This window comes from Myripristis murdjan, chromosome 14 (genome assembly GCF_902150065.1).
Source record: "Myripristis murdjan chromosome 14, fMyrMur1.1, whole genome shotgun sequence".
Classification (NCBI taxonomy): domain Eukaryota; kingdom Metazoa; phylum Chordata; class Actinopteri; order Holocentriformes; family Holocentridae; genus Myripristis; species Myripristis murdjan.
Genome location: NC_043993.1, coordinates 7930175 through 7949473, shown reverse-complemented (window position 1 = coordinate 7949473; position 19299 = coordinate 7930175). Strand labels below are relative to the sequence as shown.

Here is a 19299-nt window from a genome sequence, read left to right as displayed (position 1 = left end):
AACTACAAATTTACGGGAAGGGCGGGACCAACAGCGGCTTTGCGCATGCGCGATTCATTTGCTGCCTGGACGCAGAGTGGTGGGTCTCCTCTCTGCTCCTCTCCTGACTGCAGCTGCCTGCGACTGCCGCGCGCGGCTCGAGGCTGTGACCACCTGTGAGGACTTTGGGGCGGGGGAGGGGCTCGCGGCAGCACCCGCTGCTCACTGAGAACAGGAACTGCAGAGGAACGATACGTGCTTTCATGTCAGTTTCCAAAATACAAGAAGTCTCCAGTAACACCAGGAAAAGTCGCTAGATTTGTCGCTAGTCGCTTTTGACAAAAAAAAGTTGCCATGGGGAGTTGGAAAGTCGCCAGATTTAGCGAGAAAGTCGCCAAGTTGGCAACACTGTTTCACAATTTCCGCATAAAATGAGAAAACTATAACTAAAGTAAATAAATGGGGTTGTGATGTTAATTTATATGCGACGCCCGGTCCGACGTCATCAGCTCGCGCATTCACAACACAACAACGAGCTAACGGAAGAACGGCGCCCACAGGAGAGAGAGAGAAGATCATATTGCACTGAACAGGGTTCCCACAAATGGTGCAGTAAGGCTCTTAAACTATTTAGACCTATAGGTTTGGCTCATTGAGAGCTGTTATTTTTAGAGTTGATGTTCAACAGTTGAGTTTAAACTGTTTTTGGAAACATTGTAGCAGGGGTCCGTTTCACAAAGCAGGTTTAGTGAAAACTCTGAGTCTGTAAAAACCTGAAATGAGGGAAACTTTTAGTTTTCCGTTTCACAGAGGGAGGTAACTTAAGCTCTCGGTCAGTTACCGCAGTAACAGACTCCATGAAACTAACCTGGTTAACCGACGCTTCCCCGTTGCCATGGTGACTCGTCAAATCGGGGCTACATTGACGCTGTCTTTTTATGGCTGTGGTGCACGCGCTTAACTCCAGGTGAAACTAGTTGATCAAACTAACTCAGATCAGCTGTTCTGGAACCGAAAACTCAGAGTTTCCTATCTCAGAGTAGATCAACTCAGAGTTCGGGGTAAGACTCATTCCTCAATTTATGATTGAGGAATGTTTAAGCCATGCTTAAGTTGATAAAATAAAATAAATTAAACATTACCAGCACTTTCTGTGATGTAGCTTGCTTCTAGTATGCCTGTTTACCATAGGATATCTTTAAAATTGGTCTTTTTCATTCAGTAGTAGCCTGGTAACAGGGTGTGGGAGAAGAATCACCTTTTTCCAGTTCCCGCATATTTCGCATCTTTTCGCATATTTCACAACTATTCGCATACTTCGCAACTTCCCGCAATTTCACCGCATAAAATGACATAAAAAACCCCGCATATTTAATCGCATAATCAAGGATTTTAGCCCGCGGAATCAAGGATTTTAGTCCGCATAATCAAGGATTTTTGGCCGCGTTTTTCTGGAGGGTCTAAAATTACTTCAACTTCTGTAAAACATCATCAAAGAGCTTAATCTGACATGCGGTTATTTCCCAGTACCTACCAGGTGACATCATTTATTTACAATTATTTCACATTATTTACATTTTTTACAGTCTGGTATTAGAATGTAAACATTTAAACTTGCCACATGTAATCTGTTACTGGCCAACACGAGTCAGTGGCAGACCACAGGGCCAGAGTCAGCTTGCACCATCTCCTCTGTGACTGAGGAGATAAACATGGTGGCTTTCCTGCCTTTGGTGTGTTTGTTTGGTAGAAGGGAGGTTCAGTTTATTCGATGACACGATTCAGTGGCTCATACTCCATTGGCATGGTTCCTGCATGGAAATTATCTTCTCCATCAATGGAGGCTGTGTGAGTCTGTATGTGTGTGTGTGTGTGTGTGTGTGTGTGTGTGTGTGTCTGTACGTGCGTGTTTTGTACCGCCTATCTGGCTGCTGCTCTCTCATTGATCTCGGCGTCAGAACCAAACACATCAAGCCTTGGAAATAATTGGAGATGAACGAATGTTTGTCCCATTTTAGATTTGTAACGAATCAAAAATAATTCAGGACTCCAGGACATGGAACAGAAGGCTTTTCAAGGCTTTTAATATGATAAGGTTACAAAGTTTACACGCTCTAAGGATATTGTAATGGATGTTTTTTTTAAACAGACACAAACAAACAAACAAATAAACCAATAAATACATTAATAAATGAGTTATGGAAAAATAAAATGAAATAGAAGTTCAGTACAAATTAAGTAACAATAATAAGTAGAATAAAAAAAACATTGGATGTATGGAAGATAGAAGATGGAATACAGAATAAAGAATGAAGTAACAAAAAAAAATAGTCATTTGCTGACTTGCGGTAAATGTAGGTAGGGATTTCCCTTTTTTGATGGACACTAGTAAACAGAATTTCCCTTTTGATGATGATCTGACATGCCCCCTGAACAAAGTCTGACTGGACTGGACTGACTCCTCCATCTACACTGATCAAAGTCATCATTTCCCTACATTTGGTTTATGAATGGCTCTAATTTCCCATCCAGGTTACTGGAACTGCACATGAGTGAAGGGACAGCAAAAAGAGAAAAGAGGAAATACAAAGGGACATTACAAGATTTCTTTTCTGGTCAGCCAAAGCTGTCGGAAAGAGTAATGTGCTGTGGTCTGGCGTACCGTAAGTGTTCACGTAAAGCTGAAACTTCTTGTGGATAATTGTTTCTGTCTGAAAAGTCAAGTTTCTGTTGAGGCAGAGTTTGGGGATTCACACGTACTCTGGAGCCCGTTGCAGGTACTGCGCACTTGGATTGCAGAGAGGAAGGTGATGAGCCATAGATGTGTTATGTAAATGTCGAGTCATGTGCTACTTTTGCTCTGCTTAATCAGGTCAGGTGATAATTGTGGCGTGGTGTCTGCTGATTGTGTGTGCGTTTGTGTGTTGTGTATGTGTGTGCTTGTACGCTTATTCTGTGGTTTTGTGTCATTTAGAAACTACACTTGGAGAAGGAATATGTATGGTGTGTGTGTGTGTGTGTGTGTGTGTGAGGGATATGAGAAAATGTGTGAACAAGATTCCCACATGACCTTAAAAAGCCTGAAAACATCTTATCGAGTGTTGCGGCTTCAAAAAGTATTAAATTTTTTTAAAAACAGATATTGAAAGTTTTTGTAATGCTTTTTTACCCTGTAAGAGTGGTACAAAAAAGATAGTAGCACAATATGCAAAAGTTTTTTTTTTTTTTTTTTTTTATTGTAAGTGCTTAACTAAACATCCTTTGGCATGTCCCTTAGCAATTAATTTCTTTTTTGTTCCTTTTGTTGTAATGCCCATTTATATTCATTAGATTCATCACCTTCATTAGCCTTATTCATCCAGAAGTAGGCTGGATGCACTTGCTTTGCTTCTTAATTTTTCATTTAATTTCTTAATTTATTTCCAGGTAGTGTTGGAAGGTGTTGAAAAGTCTTTGATTTGGCTTTTCCTGAAACCTGCAGACGCACGTCCATAAGCAGAATAGGGTGTTTTGCACCGAATCCACACATGAATGAGGAAGTTAACTTTCCCACAGCCCCAGATGTTTATACTTGTCTCTCTCTCTGTCTCTGTCTCTCTCTCTCTCTCTCTTGCTGCGTGTGTCTGGGAGATGCTGAGTGCTCAGACAGACAGGAAGCAGTTCTAATTGGCTGTGTGCTGCAGCACCGTCTGAATGCCATTGGTCTGGTCAGGTGGTGCTGTGTCTGACTCATAACCCAGGGGAGAGGCAAGAAAACACTCAACTCAGCGTCACATCCAACCCTCCCTGCTGCTAAATTATGCGCCTCATACACAGCATGCGACAGGGACAAAAACTTAATGAGCTCTGTGTGTGTTATTGGTGAGATTTATCCTCTGGTCCCGTCACCTCTCACTGCAGGGGTGCAGAGTTTCTATTTTGAGCTGCACCTCTGCAGACAGGAACCAGGTTTGACCAGAGAGGCATATGATTTAAAGTAAGCGCAGGAACCCTGGGAAAGACAATTAAAACCAATTAAATCCTGTGTCAGTAAAGCCAGTAAAAGATTTATCAAGAAGTCAGATGATTATGACAGAGGTGCAGTGATTTCCAGTCCAATTTATTTTTAAAATACTGACGGGAAAGGGTTTTGAGTGTTTGAGTGTTTTGAGTGTGTGTGTGTGTGTGTGTGTGTGTGTGTGTGTGTGTGAGTGCATGGGAATCCCTTTTGACATATATGGAAGTGAAAATGAGAGTGGCGAGCAGCACCTGCTGTACAGTGTTCTCATGTGTCATAGTGTGGATTTACCTCTCATATGATTGCGTTTGCCATGTTTCATGTCTGTGTTCGAACATCAACTTGAAAAACGACTCAGCCAATCATTCAGGCTGCCAATCAATCAATCAGTCAGTCAAGCAAACAAGTAACAACTCATACATCAACAGCAGCAAATATTTGAAACTGAAAGCGTGTTGATGGCCTGTGCCAAAGTTACAAATTTAAATACAGCCTAAAGTTTAGATAAATAGAAATTAAATAGAAATTCATGCCATAGTATCTTAAGATGAAACTTTTTGGCGTGCTCAGGTTGACATTCAACTTGCCCCCCTCCTGCATGTTACCTTACCACTAAATGCTTGCAGTAATCAGACATAATGTAAATCATTTAATTCAGCAAATGCACATGAATTCGTCTGGTGAGTTTGATGAAGGAGTCGTGCATATAGATAATATATTTAATATATTTACGCTTGCTCCCATAGAAGGCAAGAAGTTTTTAACACTGAATATAAGACTGTATGTTAAAATGGGGATTTTTTTGCAGTGCAGGGCGGCTTAGTGCGTAATTGGTGTTGCAGGCTAAAGCAGCGAAATTTCAGTTGTAATGAAAAAAAAATGGTAAATGCACCAAAAAAAGCAGAAGCAGAGCAGTGTGGATAACAGGAACAGAAACAATCAGTTAACTGGTGTTGTCCTACTGCAGAGCTGAGTTCCACCCTGATGGAGAAGATGCAGGCCCAGGAGCTGTTGAGCGGCCTGAGGATCCCAGAGATGGACGAGCTCAGCCAGTTCTTCCGCTCCCTGCCGACCTCCACGCTGGTGGGCATCGGTGCCCTGACCGCCGTGCTGGCCTACTGGCTCGCCACCAGGCCGCGAGCCATCAAGCCCCCCTGCGACCTGCTGCACCAATCTGAGGAGGTGCCGGTAAGAGACACACACCTGCAGAGATGTTCTCAGATGCACACACGCCAAGGATGCAAATCTTGGCTTATTATCAATCAGCTCAGTTCAGAATTCACTGGTTGGCAAATGGATTTCAAATGGACTTTTTTGGAATTATTAAATTTCAATCGAGTTTTCATACCACCAATTAAAGCTGCAGTAAGCGATTCCTGACCTCTAGATTGTTTTTTTTCCCCCTTTAAACTCCATTTGTAAACAAACAGAGGCATCCCTGCTTCCAGGTTCAAGGCAGCCTGGTCATAACAGAACCAAAGGTTAAGGCCAAAAAATGCATTGTTGAGATGTAAATGGGGGTACAATTCACTCTAATAAGGGTCTTGTTGGATTACTTGGATTATTTTCCCTCTGACTTCCAACTCAAAAATGTGGTGAAGCTGCAGACTTTCAGCGATGGGATAAACAACTGCTTTGAATGACCCCTGGGTGAGGAATGTGCAGAGCTACAATCCAGGCCAGAAGTTGACAACAAAGAGATACAAGAGGTGGAAAACAGCAAAATAAATGGGCTTAGCATGACTTATGACTTGGTAATGGTCTATATAATTAGGAGTACAAATGTCTCCATAAAGCGCAGGTCGGTTTCAGGATTGTTAATATGTTCGGAAATCTCGTGGTGCAGGTTTAAGTCAACACTTCAGTTCAGCATTTTTTGCAATATGCAAGACTATCCTTTTCCTTCTAAAATGTGAACCATAGCCAAACAACAGAATTACTTTGTTGCATATTAATGCAGTGGTTCAATGAATGGATTATTACACCACTAACACACCCATTTACAGATGCACCAAGACACACTGATATGCACAGATGGATGCACACTCACAGACACACTCAGGTACACACACACACACGGACACGTAGTCTCATTTGCTCATGCAGACTCAGCCACAGACACAGCCAGACCCACACACACACAGTCATGGATGCACTGACGTATACAGAGACACAAAACTGATGCACACACACATTCATAGATGCACTTAGACATGCACTCATTTGCAGACACATTCATGACAGACTCATTAAAGCATACACTAACTGACTGCCACTCACAGAGGCACCAAAATGACACATTAATTAATGGGGAGCCACCTACGCACTCAATCACACACATACACGCCCACATGGACACACTCTCATTCAGAGATGCGCACACACACATTCATAAGCACATTCACAGACACACACATTAATGGTCACATTAAGAGGGAGTAATTCAAGAAGTCCTCTGAAACTGAGTACAGGGGCATTTGTTGTCTTTCAGTTTTCAGATATTTAATATTTAAAAACAATGATCCAAATGGGACACCCAGGTGGCTCACCGCGTCGAGTGTGTAGCACAGCACGTAAGACCGCAGCGGCCTGGGCTCGGGTCCAGGTCCTTTTGCTGCATGTTGAAAACTTCAAAGGAATACCCAGTTTGGGGCAAAATACCCGTTTTCCATCTTATCCAGACTGAGACAAGATGTTCAATACCATTTTCACCTCTGTACGTCCAGTGCTTCAGCTCCAATGGGTACCATTTCATGTTAGCTTAGCATAAAGACTTGAAGTCTATGGGAGTCATTAGCCTGGCTCTGTCAAAGTGAAAAAATGCCTTACCTTTCTTTTAAATAATAATAATGATGATCAGATTAATAGTTAACACATAAAAATCCAAACATTCAATTTCCACATCAACTAAATGATATCAGGAAATGTTCAGGACAAATTCCTTCAGAGCCAACTCATGACCCTCAAAAGCAGTGGGTACACCCCAGTTTCATCTCAGTCAGGGTTTACCTCACTCACTGCTCCAACCAAAGCGAGTACACACACACACAACACACACACCTCAATGCTGTGCCCTCTCACTGACAAGGGAGGCCAGTAGTGTTTGCAGTCATGCGAAACTCCTTTGAAGCGTTTTTGTGGTCGAGAGGTTGACTCTGGTGAATTCACAGGGTGTTTCCAGTAGTGAAACCATGCGCTGGACATATGATGCAAGCACACACGCACAAACATGCATGGACGCGCGCACACACACACACACACACAAGCGTGCACACGGAGGTTTCGGACCTGTTTTGTGTTTCATAATTCCTCTTCTGTCTTCTCGCTTGCAGCTTTCATGATTCATACATTTCCCAGTTCTTTGAGGCCTTTTTCATCTCTTCCTACTAAATGAGTCATTGGACAATGCCGTCAGTGTTGACTATTCTCCATATCTATACCCCAAAATATATCAATGATCAACCCGCTTAACCACAAAGGAGCATAAAAACGCTTTGTTCAGCAGCTGAGGTTTTTATATTCAAGAATGACCTGTCAGAAAAAAAGATGGATTACGATTTGTAAAACAAGGAAAACAATTTCCTCTTCCTCTGCTCCTGGCTCTGGTGTCTGATAACCCTGTCTGTGTGGTGGAGAAGGATTTGATTTTGGCTATTTACATACTTTTATCCACTGTGATGTTCACAACACTATGGTGTGAACAAAATGTGTTGTTACAAATAACAGCAGCTGGGATTTCCCAGCTTTATGGTATCAGCTAAATTCTATGAAACCGCGTGTCACATGGTAGAAAAAAAAAACAATACATATACAAATGTGTACTCTCGGATTCGAAATCTGTACGCAGATTCATGAACTGTACCCTTAAATTACTAATCATTGCCATCAGATTTGTAAATCATGACCATATCGGGGCTCCATGGCCAACAGATTGAATGAAAAGTACAATTTACAGGCACTAATGTGTCAATTAACTATTGACATTATATAATTTTAGCAATTAAGACATTCTTTTCTCATTTATTCTGTTTGAAATGTGCAAGGACTGCAAATCTGAGGGTATAGCCTAAGAAACTAAGTTAGCCTAAGATATACTTCCACATGGATTGGGGAGGGGGGGGGGGGGGGGGGGGGGGGGGGCTCAAAAAGACACTGAAACTCTCAATGAAAAAACATAACTTCTCTCCTTCTCTTACTGTCATTGTCACTCCCTTTATCTTTCGTTCTCTCAATGTTTTTTTTTTTCTCTCAGCCCTCCTTGCTCTCAGTCTCCTTGTTCATCTCTATTTCTCTCACTACCTCTGTCTTTGTCTCTTCCTATTTCGCTCTTCGTCATTCTGGACATCTGCCATGAGATTATAATGTAAGCAAATTTAACAATCTCTCTCTCTCTCTCTCTCTCTCTCTCTCTCTCTCTCTCACTCTCTCCATCAGCATGAAGATGGAGGTCGCAGGTCCATGATGGGCGACAGCTCCAAGCTGCTGGCTCACTACCATGACGATGCCAGGACCATGTACGAAGTCTTCCAGAGAGGCCTGCACATAACTGGTGGGTTCCATGTGCACTGAAATAATCTACATTACACAATTACATCAGAGCCTTTGCTCCTCTGCAAGGTCACAAGCCTCTGTACAGACACACAGAGGTGGAGACACGTTCTGACCATTAAACTGATGTTATCGCTGCGGCATAAGGTAAAACGAATCCTCTGGTTGCCGTGGTGATAGCTTGCGTTGCTAGCGGTAATGTGTGAGGCTCAGGATCTTTAAGTCACAAAGTGTCTGGCTCACGGTGCAGAGGCATTTATACCTACTGGGCCTCTAGCCATACCTACTGCATCTCTCAATTACATTTCATCTAATTTTGTACAATTAGACCTGCATCAGATAATAGTATTTTTATTGCTGGAAAAAATGGACACCTACTCTTGCATAATGATAACTGGCACTCAAAGAATGCTCAGTAAGTAAAATTGAAATTATGAAACATAATATGAGACATAATATGAGACTCGCCAAATAGTTACATTTTGACAGTGTTTTATCTGAGTCAGTGTTTAATGACTATCAAGTAGGAAAGTGATGTTTAGGATATTTAGTGATTTGGAATGAAACCCCTTGCAAATAATTGTTTGTGTTGATGTGAACCTACCTGTAACACCAGATGGGTGGAGTTTACAAGAAGAAGAATGCTAAATTAACGTTTGAGTGGCCTAAAATTTGGTACATCTGGCACTCCAAGAGGATTATAACAAGAGCAAATTTGGTTTCACTCGGTTTTATTCATAGTCTCATTGTGAAGATTAGCAAGCACAGCACGAATAGGTGTTGGTCATAAATTTTAGGATTTAAACATCACGTTGGTGCTTTTTTCCAAAGTGTAACTCTTTGTCTCCATGTGTGTTCACCAGGTGATGGTCCTTGCCTCGGCACTCGACTCCCAAACCAGCCTTACAAATGGTTGTCATACAAAGAGGTTAGTACGACAAGGAAAAACCATCATAAACACAGTCTGACCACAGAGAGCAAACAAAGAGTTTAACAGTGAGATATCTATGAGTAAAGAGGGCCATTTTTTGTCAGAAACCTAATTTAACTGTCAGAAAACATATTTTTCCACTTCACCTAATTCAAGTGAAGTTTATATCCTGTGTTCAGAACAACCTGCAGGCTTTGCAGCTTCACAAAACTTCCAGCAACCATATCTGGCATCATTGTGGTGGTTGAATAAAGAAGAGCTTCACGGGAAATCCGCTAAATATATAACCATTAGGCTAGAAAAAGAGAAAGACCTGAAAACAGGTGTTGTGGCCTCTGCGTAAATCCCTCTTGTAAATTTGTGACCACAGTGATAAAACAGTGTTCCTGGTGTAACTTCAGGAGACATGAATGCTTTCAAGAGGACGAAATTTTTAATTTCCTCCACAAGGAGGAGAGCGTCCATTTTGCTGAGCAGACACAGTAAACTCTGTGTTGGTGAGGTTTTACAGATGATTCTCTAACATCGACTTTCTTTTGTAGTAGTGTTTATTCATGGGCTCTAATGTTGACATACAGGCATAGTTTATCCTTTGCACTGTTTCAGCTGTAAAGTTAATACAGTGTTAAAAACTTATTATGTAATCTTCGTAAAGAGCAAACGTGACACCTTACTGAAAGTGAGGGTGACTGGTCGGAACAATAAGCCAAGGAAGCTCTGAAAATGCAGCTCTACTTTTAGAATAGTGTCCTGTCATTTCAGTAAAATGACTGTGACTAAAAAAAATGTTTGAAATGCTTCTGACTAAAACTTGACTACGAGACTAATAACAAGACTAATTTAACTAAAATTCAAATACCTGTCAAGCTGAACAGTGGTGTGGTTTTTGCTGTTACTGTAAAATCATTATATTCACCACAAGACTCAGCCTGGAATCAGACTGTACCCCTTTTGTGTCTCCGTTTCTGTCTCCCACAGCTTGACATAAGCAAAAGCCATTGAAGTTATTACTGAAATACAAAACAAGCATCATGTGAAGCTGTTTGGACCTTCATTCTTTTTGTACAAATCTCTAAACACAGGAGACAGGCTGACATGTTTTGGAAAGTGATGGTGGTGGAGGTGGGAGGATGGGGGTATTTATACAACCTCTTTTGAAATGTACAGTAAAGGAATCCTGCTGCCATCAAGAAAACTGAACTGCACAAACAAGTTTTATCAGTGACATTATGTTAAGTTATTAGAAGAGACTGGTGGTTAGAATATGCTTTTTTATCTTTTATTCTCTCCACATTCCTGTGAAGGCAGGTTGGGGTTATTTGTTGCCTCATTCAAAGTGAAGTGTTTCCTTCCACATTTCAAACACTGCATTACATATTCCAAATCCACTCAGCGAAATAACACACAGCATTTCATCTGAAACATGGGCCATGCTACACTTGCTAATGTGTGATCATCAAATCACATTAACATTGTTTTCCCTCTTTTTGTCTTTCACTAGCAAGGGAATTTGCTAAAAATGCCAAAAACAACTAGTAGCTGCTACTTCTAACACTAAAACTTGGTTCAGGGTCCGCCCTGTGGTTCCAAGGCCCTCTGTTCCCAAGGCTCTGTGTTTCCTGAAATGCCACGCACTTCTCCTGGTATGAAAGCTGTGGGTGTTTAGAGAGTTTACTTAGAAACTGGCAGATGACATTCATCAAAATCATGCAAGGAAACAAACACCACGTTGGGAGAAGACCAACACAAAGACTTACTTTGTTGCTGTTTTCCTGTAATCTCATCATACACTAAATTTGCTTTAGGTGCTTTAGCTTTTTGCAGTTAATCTGTTGCATTGGATTCTGATAAGTTGCTGCATTTCCGTTTTTGGTCAGACAGTCTCTATTGTCAAAGTCCCCTCCTTTTTTTTAACCTAAAGAGCACCCAACCCCAAAATCTCCTAATGTTAGAAACTATGAAGCCCTCCAGACTCCTGTTTTCCAACAAATGCAAAAAAAAAAAAAAAAAAGAAAAAAAAAAAGAAAACTACGTCAGGAAATGAACTGTAGATTTTTCATATGCAGACTTTTTACTTTCACAGGTATTTATCAAGTGCAGGAGCAGGTCAGCACTGTTTATTTCTGTCCCCCCGTGCACTCAGCTGTTGTCACACTTCTTGTTTTGTAGGTCACGTCTCGGGCCGAGCATCTGGGGTCGGGCCTGCTGCATCAGGGCTGCCAGCCCAACCCCAACCAGTTCATTGGAGTGTTTGCACAGAACAGGCCAGAGGTGACTCTTACTCTCTCTCTTTCCTCTTTTCTCTGTTTTCATTCCCTTTCCGCAGTCCCCATGGCTCATGGAATTTCTGGAAAGGCACTGAGTTTTGAAAAGTCCGGGAATTTCATAATTTCTTGGAGCGAGTCATTGAGTATTGTACAACAGATAGTTCTGGTGGAGCGATTTGATTGGACAAGAGGCATTCCATGAGTGCTGATACACAGTATAACTCTGACATTTTACTACTATGATTCACCTTGCTTTACTAATGGTTAAAGGAAGTGATCTGCAGTACACCCTGACAAAACTGGCATTGCAACTGCAATGTGCAATGTGTGTTTCTAAAACTAACATTGCCGTTAAATTATGAATTGAGGTTAGAAGAAGACGGGGGAAGGAAGGGAGCCTAGTTGCTTTCTGCATCTTTTGTCCCAACTGTTGACACACACAGGGTGGGGATAAAAATTGCAGACACCAAATACCCCATAATAGTGGCATTCAAGCTATCAACCTATGAAACAAAGGTAAAAAAATACTTCAAGCTCAAGTGCACCAAGGGAGGGAGGAGGATTGAAATCAAATAAGAGTTGTGCAAGATTTCCCAGCAAGGCTTAGAAAGACGAGAAAGGATTATACAGTATCTTCATTAGGAGGAAGTTAAACCAGGCTGATTTGAAGTCACAGCTGAGATTCCCAGCAACAGTTTGGATCTGCAAAGATGGTAAAAAGTATGATTTCAAATCTCCCAGGGATGCTCAAATAAATTTGTATGTATTACTCTCATGATGAAAATACCCAAACAGTGTTAAAATTGGTATAAAAAAAAAAAGGGCACAGGCTACTATCAACTCTATGCAGGCTATGAATATGTGGTTATATGTGTAGAAAATATAAGATTATTATTTAAGACTTAAGCCTAAAGAAAAGGTAACCTACCCTCTTTTTTCTCTTTATTGGGGTTTTTAAGAAATAGGATTTTGCCTAATTTTGCAATTTTGTCAGCCTCAAATTTAACAAATCAGTTTAATTTAAGAAAATGGGCTATTCATTAAAGGTAATATATATATATATTTTTTTTTATCTTGTTCATGTTATGTTCACTTCCCCGGCAAAATAAGACAGAAGAATAAACTTTATTAAAACCTCTGAATCTGAAATTTTCATCAAGGAAGAAAACAGCTTGTTACATGTGTGAGGGTCATTAATATTCAACATTTTAGTCATGGAAAGTCATGGAAAGTCATGGAAAGTCATGGAAAATTCAGGGATTTTCCGTATGACAAAGTGGGAAGCTTGTCTTTCTCAAGCTCTTTCTTTCATCATCTCCTCTTTCTTGCTCTTTTACCCGTTTCACCAGCCCTATTTCACTCGCGTATAGAAAAACAAAACACTTTACCTGTATCTTCACAAAATGCAGGTCACTAGTAAACACATACAGTAAACACATACACAAAAACACCCACACCTTCACATGCTGTCTTCTTTCACAGACACAAACATTTTTCTCTCTCCACAAGTGAAAGCCAAATTTTTTGCGGCACACAAATGCAACTCAAAGTGCTCGACGAACATGATTCAAAATACATCAAGGAGACATGAAAATAGTGAAATCCCGACATGTGGTAACAACCAAATGCAGCAGTGAAACTGTGCGCTTTACATTTTTAAGTTTCATCTCTCACATACGACCGAACCCAGCTTCTCCCTCCCCTTTGACCTCTGCCCTCTGTGTTGTTCCAGTGGATCATCTCAGAGCTGGCCTGCTACACTTACTCCATGGTGGTGGTACCGCTCTACGACACACTGGGTCCCGATGCCATACGGTACATCATCAACACCGGTAAGAACATGCATATAACGCCCAGATGGACTGACACAGGGGCAATAAGCTTAGCGCAGACTTGGCATGTACAAATTCATCTCATGTCATTTCATTTTCTAGGGGAGATGCCACAAAAAAAAAAAAGTACACAACAATCAAACACAACAAAAACTTAACACCTATCATCTTTTTTTAGTCCGAGAATCTACACCAGTATCCCTGACCAGTTATAAAACCAGTGATTGATTCCGGTGTGCATGTAGGGATCCATAAATCATCCAAATACAAGACAAAAACAAAACCCAACCCATAACCTGATACATAACACATAACCTGACATTAAAGCATGAGCAGTCAGATTTAAGGTAAGAGCACTCATAAATGATGTAAGTGATGGTATAGACTGGAGTTACTCAGGTAATATATTCCACTCTGATGGAGCCTTAAAAATAAAAGCCCTTCTCCAAATTTCTGATGATTTGTTGACCCATAAACAAATGATGCACCCATAAGTGAAGGAATAAACCATGAAGGGCAGATGCTTAAGTCAAAGTGCAATTAGTCTCAATTGCATGATCATGAATATCCAGGTTGCAACAACAGGAACAGTCTCATTTATATATATAATAGTAATATTACAGGGTGAGATTGCGAAGTAATGAAACATTTCCTGGTTGTATGTGGTATTTACTGGGTTGTGGGTCGTGATTATGAAACAATAATCGCAATCAAATTCTGACGAAGACTGATATGGAAAAACTTTGCTGAGACAATTTGCTGCCAGGTTTTAAAGCTGGTGTTTAATAAATGATGACATCTCTCATTCACTAAATCATTAATAACTCAGTGGTGGTTCTGAATCTGAGTGTTTCCCTAAAGTGAGGACACTGGTTTTGGTACAGTGTCCCATGAGATTTTCAGCTGTGGTCTTCCTTCTCATGGCTTGTTGTGTGTGTGTTAACATCCCTCCTTCTCTTCGTCTCTCTTTGTTGTTTAATTGTGAAATTCAGTCAGTAGTTTGGAGTCAGTCCCCTCCTGAGCTGGACAGTCACACTGAAATATGACTGACTCACTCTTTCTCGAAGCCTTTTGAATCAGCAGTTGGATCAAATCCAGATTGAACCCTCAAACCACATCGCGGCTTTGTTTTGTTTTTTGTTTTTCGTTTGTTTTTGCTCTTTTGGCTGGTATTCACACAAGGGAGCGGGGGCTTCTTGTGTGTTTGTCATTTCAGCCGAGATCTCCACAGTCATCTGCGACAAGGCAGAGAAAGCCCAGGTACTTTTGGGTAACGTGGAGCGGCAGGAGACTCCGGGCCTACGGAGAATCATCCTTATGGACGCCTTTGACTCCGAACTCGTGGAGCGCGCTGAGAGCTGTGGCATCCATCTGCAGTCCCTTAGTGAGGTGGAGGTATGAAACAAAACCTCATATGTCACTGTAAATATGACCATGGCTGGTGCCAGCATGGAGGGCTAGCAGAGAACTGTCAGTGTGCAAATGATGCAAAACATATAGCATCCATACTATTAAAAGGAGGGCTCTACAAAAGATTGCTGTGGTGTGTGTGTGTGTGTGTGTGTGTGTGTGTGTGTGGAGGTCAGATGGTGACACATGACACTGTCTTGTCAGCTAATTACTGTTTTTATTCACAAGCTAAGTAGCTACGAGTCTGTTCTGACTATGCAACCAATGATAATGTTCACCTGCAGCAAGCAGCTGCTACTTCAAACACTAAAGTTTGGTTCAGGGTCCACCCTGTGTTTGAGGGCCCTCTGCTCCCTCAGCACGGAGGAGTAGGGCCGCACAACAGCTGAGTTCTGAGATTCATTAACTAATTATTAGAAAAAAATGTCTTTGAAAAATGTCAAATTTGTGAGAATAAAGTCCCCTGACTTTATTCTCACAAATCTGAGATAGAGATCAGAGTTGTGATTTTTTTTTTTTTTTTTTTGTTCAGAACTTTTACTTTTTTGTCGTAACTGTGAAAAACAAACATGTTAATGTTCCCAGGGCCTGATATTCTCTCAATGCAATTGGTTTTGGTCAACATTTTGGATTTTATTTACCGACATGTGATATCAGATTATGCATTTTTGTTTTTATACTATGGAGATGGATATTATTATTCCTCTTTATACTCTGAGGGAACATAGAATTGCACATGTTGCATATGTTATGTATGTGGTTAATGTTCATAACAACACCAGTGTTGAGTTTGTTAATGTTTTGTGATGTTAAGAAAAACTGTATTCGAATAAGAGTGTATCATTACAAGTTGACTGCTCTACCTACTACTTTTTTTTCTTTGCCAGTTGACACTGCAAACTCAGTTCATACAAATCATGACAGGCTACCAAATGTAGAAAATGGACACTACTATTCAGTTCAGTGATGTTTTAAAAAAATGCGTTTTGTGTGATTTTTTTCCCTGCATCTTTGATCTGTATCTTGCTACACCAATCAGATATGAGATCTCAGCCACACAGTCTTCACAGTCTTCTGCACTTCAACAATAAAGTGACTCCACTACTTTAGAATCTAAACCACACAACTATGCTATTATGCAGCCTCAGGGCTATCAGTCAGCATTTACTATAATTTTATTCGTCTTGGCTGTTAATCCTTCATTAGCTCAGTGAGAACAAACTGGTCCAGGCAGCTCATAAAGACATTTCTCTGGAATTTACGTCAATGAACTAAATGACTGAAGAAATGTCTGTCTGTCAATGAGACATAGGCGATGTAGGTGTTTTTTAACCTATCTAGTAGTGTTTGTCTCAAATAACAATACAAAAAAGGGTAGTTTTGATTTTATTTACTTATTTGTTAGTTAGTTAGTTATTTGGACATGAAAGGGGAAAGGGGTGGAAAAAACTTTAAAATGAATGGTAAAACAAAAAAAGAAAAGGAGAAATACAGGTTAGATTAAATAAATAAGTGAGTGGCAGCATGCCAAGGCAGTTTTTGTAAAGTGTCTGTGCTGTCTCCTATGGTATTTGATTATTTGGAACTGTCTTAGCTGCCCTGATACACACCCAACCAATCTGACTTAAAAGAAATGCTATGAGTGATTTGAAAATGCTTTCAGGCTTACATGACAATGAACCATAAACTCTATGTTGCATCACATTCAGGGGGAAAAAACACATAGAAATTATAGGGAAACCAGAGAACATTACCCTTTTTTTTTCTAGGGAAGGCTGTGAATATACTTTTATTTTCATTCAGTGGCATACAGTTTCACACAGGAGCACAACAGCTGCCCCTGTTCTTTTCCTTGGTTCACCGACAGAGCTGAAAGACTGAATGGCTCTCACTATTCCAAACACCACCAAAAAATATGTGTGTAATAAAAGTGACTTTATTTGATGATGAAGTGTGAAGTGAGCTAATGGTGTTGTTTTGCATGTTGTCATTTCTTACAGGCCCTGGGCAGAGAGCATTACACAAAGCCAATAGTGAGTAAAACAACTACAATTATCCCTTCCACATGGTCGTTTCATACCACAAAGCTTCTGTACTGCTTTCTTAGGACTGTATATGAGGATAAGGCACTTTTTTTCATGTAAATATGAATTTCATTCATTCATAACTGCAGGTAATTGAACTGACATGTGGATTGTGTGTCAGTACAAAAGCTAAAATGGGGCGGAGGAGCCATAACATGACATATTCTTATAAATAATAAATAAATGCGCCTCTGGCTATTTTTGATTGTTATAAAACAATAGTAGCGCAACCTACAGTCAATTCATGAAAGCTTGCCTGAACACCTGGTGTGGTGTAGCTCTTTCCTGGGGAAAAAAAAAAAATCCTTTGGTGTGTATGTGTTGCGTATCCAGCAGCAACAGCAGTGTTTTGTTTGCAGTAAATACAAGAAAAACTGGGTAGCTGGCATGATTACTGATAGCTGCCATGGCTGAGCAGACAAAGGAAAGAGCGCCGCCAACAGACTTCTTTGACATAAAATTGAGTGATAAAGGCATCAGTGTACAGACCGCACTAACTAACTTGAAGGCAAAAGCAAAAACACCAGAGCATTGACCGCTTTAGCACCAAAAAGTTCACCAAAATGTTGAAAGAAAAGTATTACATGAGCTACTAATTATAAAAAAGTATGCTCAAAAACATTCAAGCTTGCTTAACAAGACTAAATGTAACCGTTTGATAGCTGTAGACACACTATGTGGACTATCAGAGGCAGAAACAGAATCATTTACTTCCAGAAACAGTGAAACGTCTTTGAGGAAACTGATGTGATGATGTCAGAAGTACCATGAATAAGAAGATACAGGCACATGACCAATGGCATGACAGTCTTTCCTTGGATAAACTAAGTCTCCTCACTGTCTGCATCTAACCAATGCTTTTGTCTCCACAGCCACCAGCACCAGAGGACCTGTCCATTGTGTGCTTCACCAGTGGCACCACAGGTACAGTTGCTGAATGCAGATAACATGCAGATTTCAAGTTTTTCCTCTGGGGCTTAGTTCAAGTCCAAATTTATTTCATTCTGTGCTGGAAAATGTACACATGGTTTCCTCCAGGAGCCTGCAGGGCGCAGCCACCTATTGAATGATATTATCAATCTGTCTTGATGCCTGTTAGAATTATAAAATCATTACTTATGGACATTTTGCAGTCTGCTAATAGCGGAGTTAACCACATAACCTTGTGCCTTGAAAATGCCAGCCTTTAAAGAGCTAAGAAAAGTAGCATTGAGCTTAGATTCACCACAATGCATGTTTTAGTTTATCCAGTGTGGTTTTGAAAGGGTTTCATCTGGGTGGATGGTTCTCTCTCCAGCTAACATCATCACAGACTGAAAAACTGTAAACATTACAAGACATTTGGCTCACTGATGTGCTAAAAATAGGCTGCCTTTCTATGCATACATGTATGCTTTTAAAATATGGCAAAATCTGAATTGTCAAATAATGTGTCAGCAGCTCCATAGCTGCCAGACCATCCAAGTTAGAGCACACTGGTGGCTTGCATGCTTATTCTAACAATGGGCAAGGCAGGGCAAGTTTATTTAAATAGCACCTTATCTTACATTGGTGTTATTAAAAGTGCTTTACAGGCAAAAGATAAGGAAAAAGATTATAAAATAAGATAAATAAAAGCACAGACAATTTTATACACTTTTAAAACTGAATTAATGAAACAAATGGAAGTTCTATAGGAACTGATTAATTAAAATAAGTGGAAAAAGGACAATCTTTAGTTTTAAAAAGTGGCTACAGTTGGAGCATTTCTTAGTTCCAAGGGGAGCTGATTCCAGCAGTGGGCGGCATAATAGCCAGAAACTGTTCCACCACACATGGTGTACCTAGCTTGCACTCAGCAAATATATCTGCAATATATTTTGGGCCCAGACCATTGACAGTCTTATAGACAGTACGTAGGACGTAATGAGTTGCAAATATTATGTACAGTATTGTGCAGATCACTGATAACACACTGTTATGGCTCCGGTGACCTACTGTTTGGCTTTCTGGACACTGACCCTGTGTGGCAGAGCATGGCACTACCACTGCCAAGGTCAGGGGTCTGATTTCAGCTGGGGTTAACCGTGCTGAAAATTCAAGCACTCACAGTATTGTGCAGTGCTTCATCAGCATCATCATATGTTGCTTTGTTATATATACTGTATTTAAAGTGGTTCTACGGCTATTTTTGAAACAAAAGTGTGACCAAGAGATTCACTGATCAAAATGTAGCATCATCCTGATAGTTAGTGTGTCCTGCTGAAGAACA

The 19299-nt window shown here is 40.5% G+C and overlaps 1 protein-coding gene across 4 annotated transcripts in view; it reads left to right on the top strand.

Annotated features, from left to right (window-relative positions):
• The window catches only part of acsl6 (acyl-CoA synthetase long chain family member 6), a 48153-nt gene that overhangs the window by 13194 nt on the left and 15660 nt on the right, over nucleotides 1-19299 (top strand). For 3 of the 4 annotated variants that reach the window (XM_030069397.1, XM_030069398.1, XM_030069399.1), the window contains exons 2-9: nucleotides 4944-5164; nucleotides 8411-8525; nucleotides 9388-9452; nucleotides 11625-11726; nucleotides 13455-13554; nucleotides 14771-14949; nucleotides 16965-16997; nucleotides 17921-17972. In XM_030069397.1, coding sequence (XP_029925257.1) covers nucleotides 4944-5164; nucleotides 8411-8525; nucleotides 9388-9452; nucleotides 11625-11726; nucleotides 13455-13554; nucleotides 14771-14949; nucleotides 16965-16997; nucleotides 17921-17972 — 867 coding nt within the window. Of the gene's footprint in view, nucleotides 1-570; nucleotides 587-4943; nucleotides 5165-8410; nucleotides 8526-9387; nucleotides 9453-11624; nucleotides 11727-13454; nucleotides 13555-14770; nucleotides 14950-16964; nucleotides 16998-17920; nucleotides 17973-19299 lie in introns of those variants that run through there. The other variant, XM_030069400.1, reaches the window with a different exon arrangement.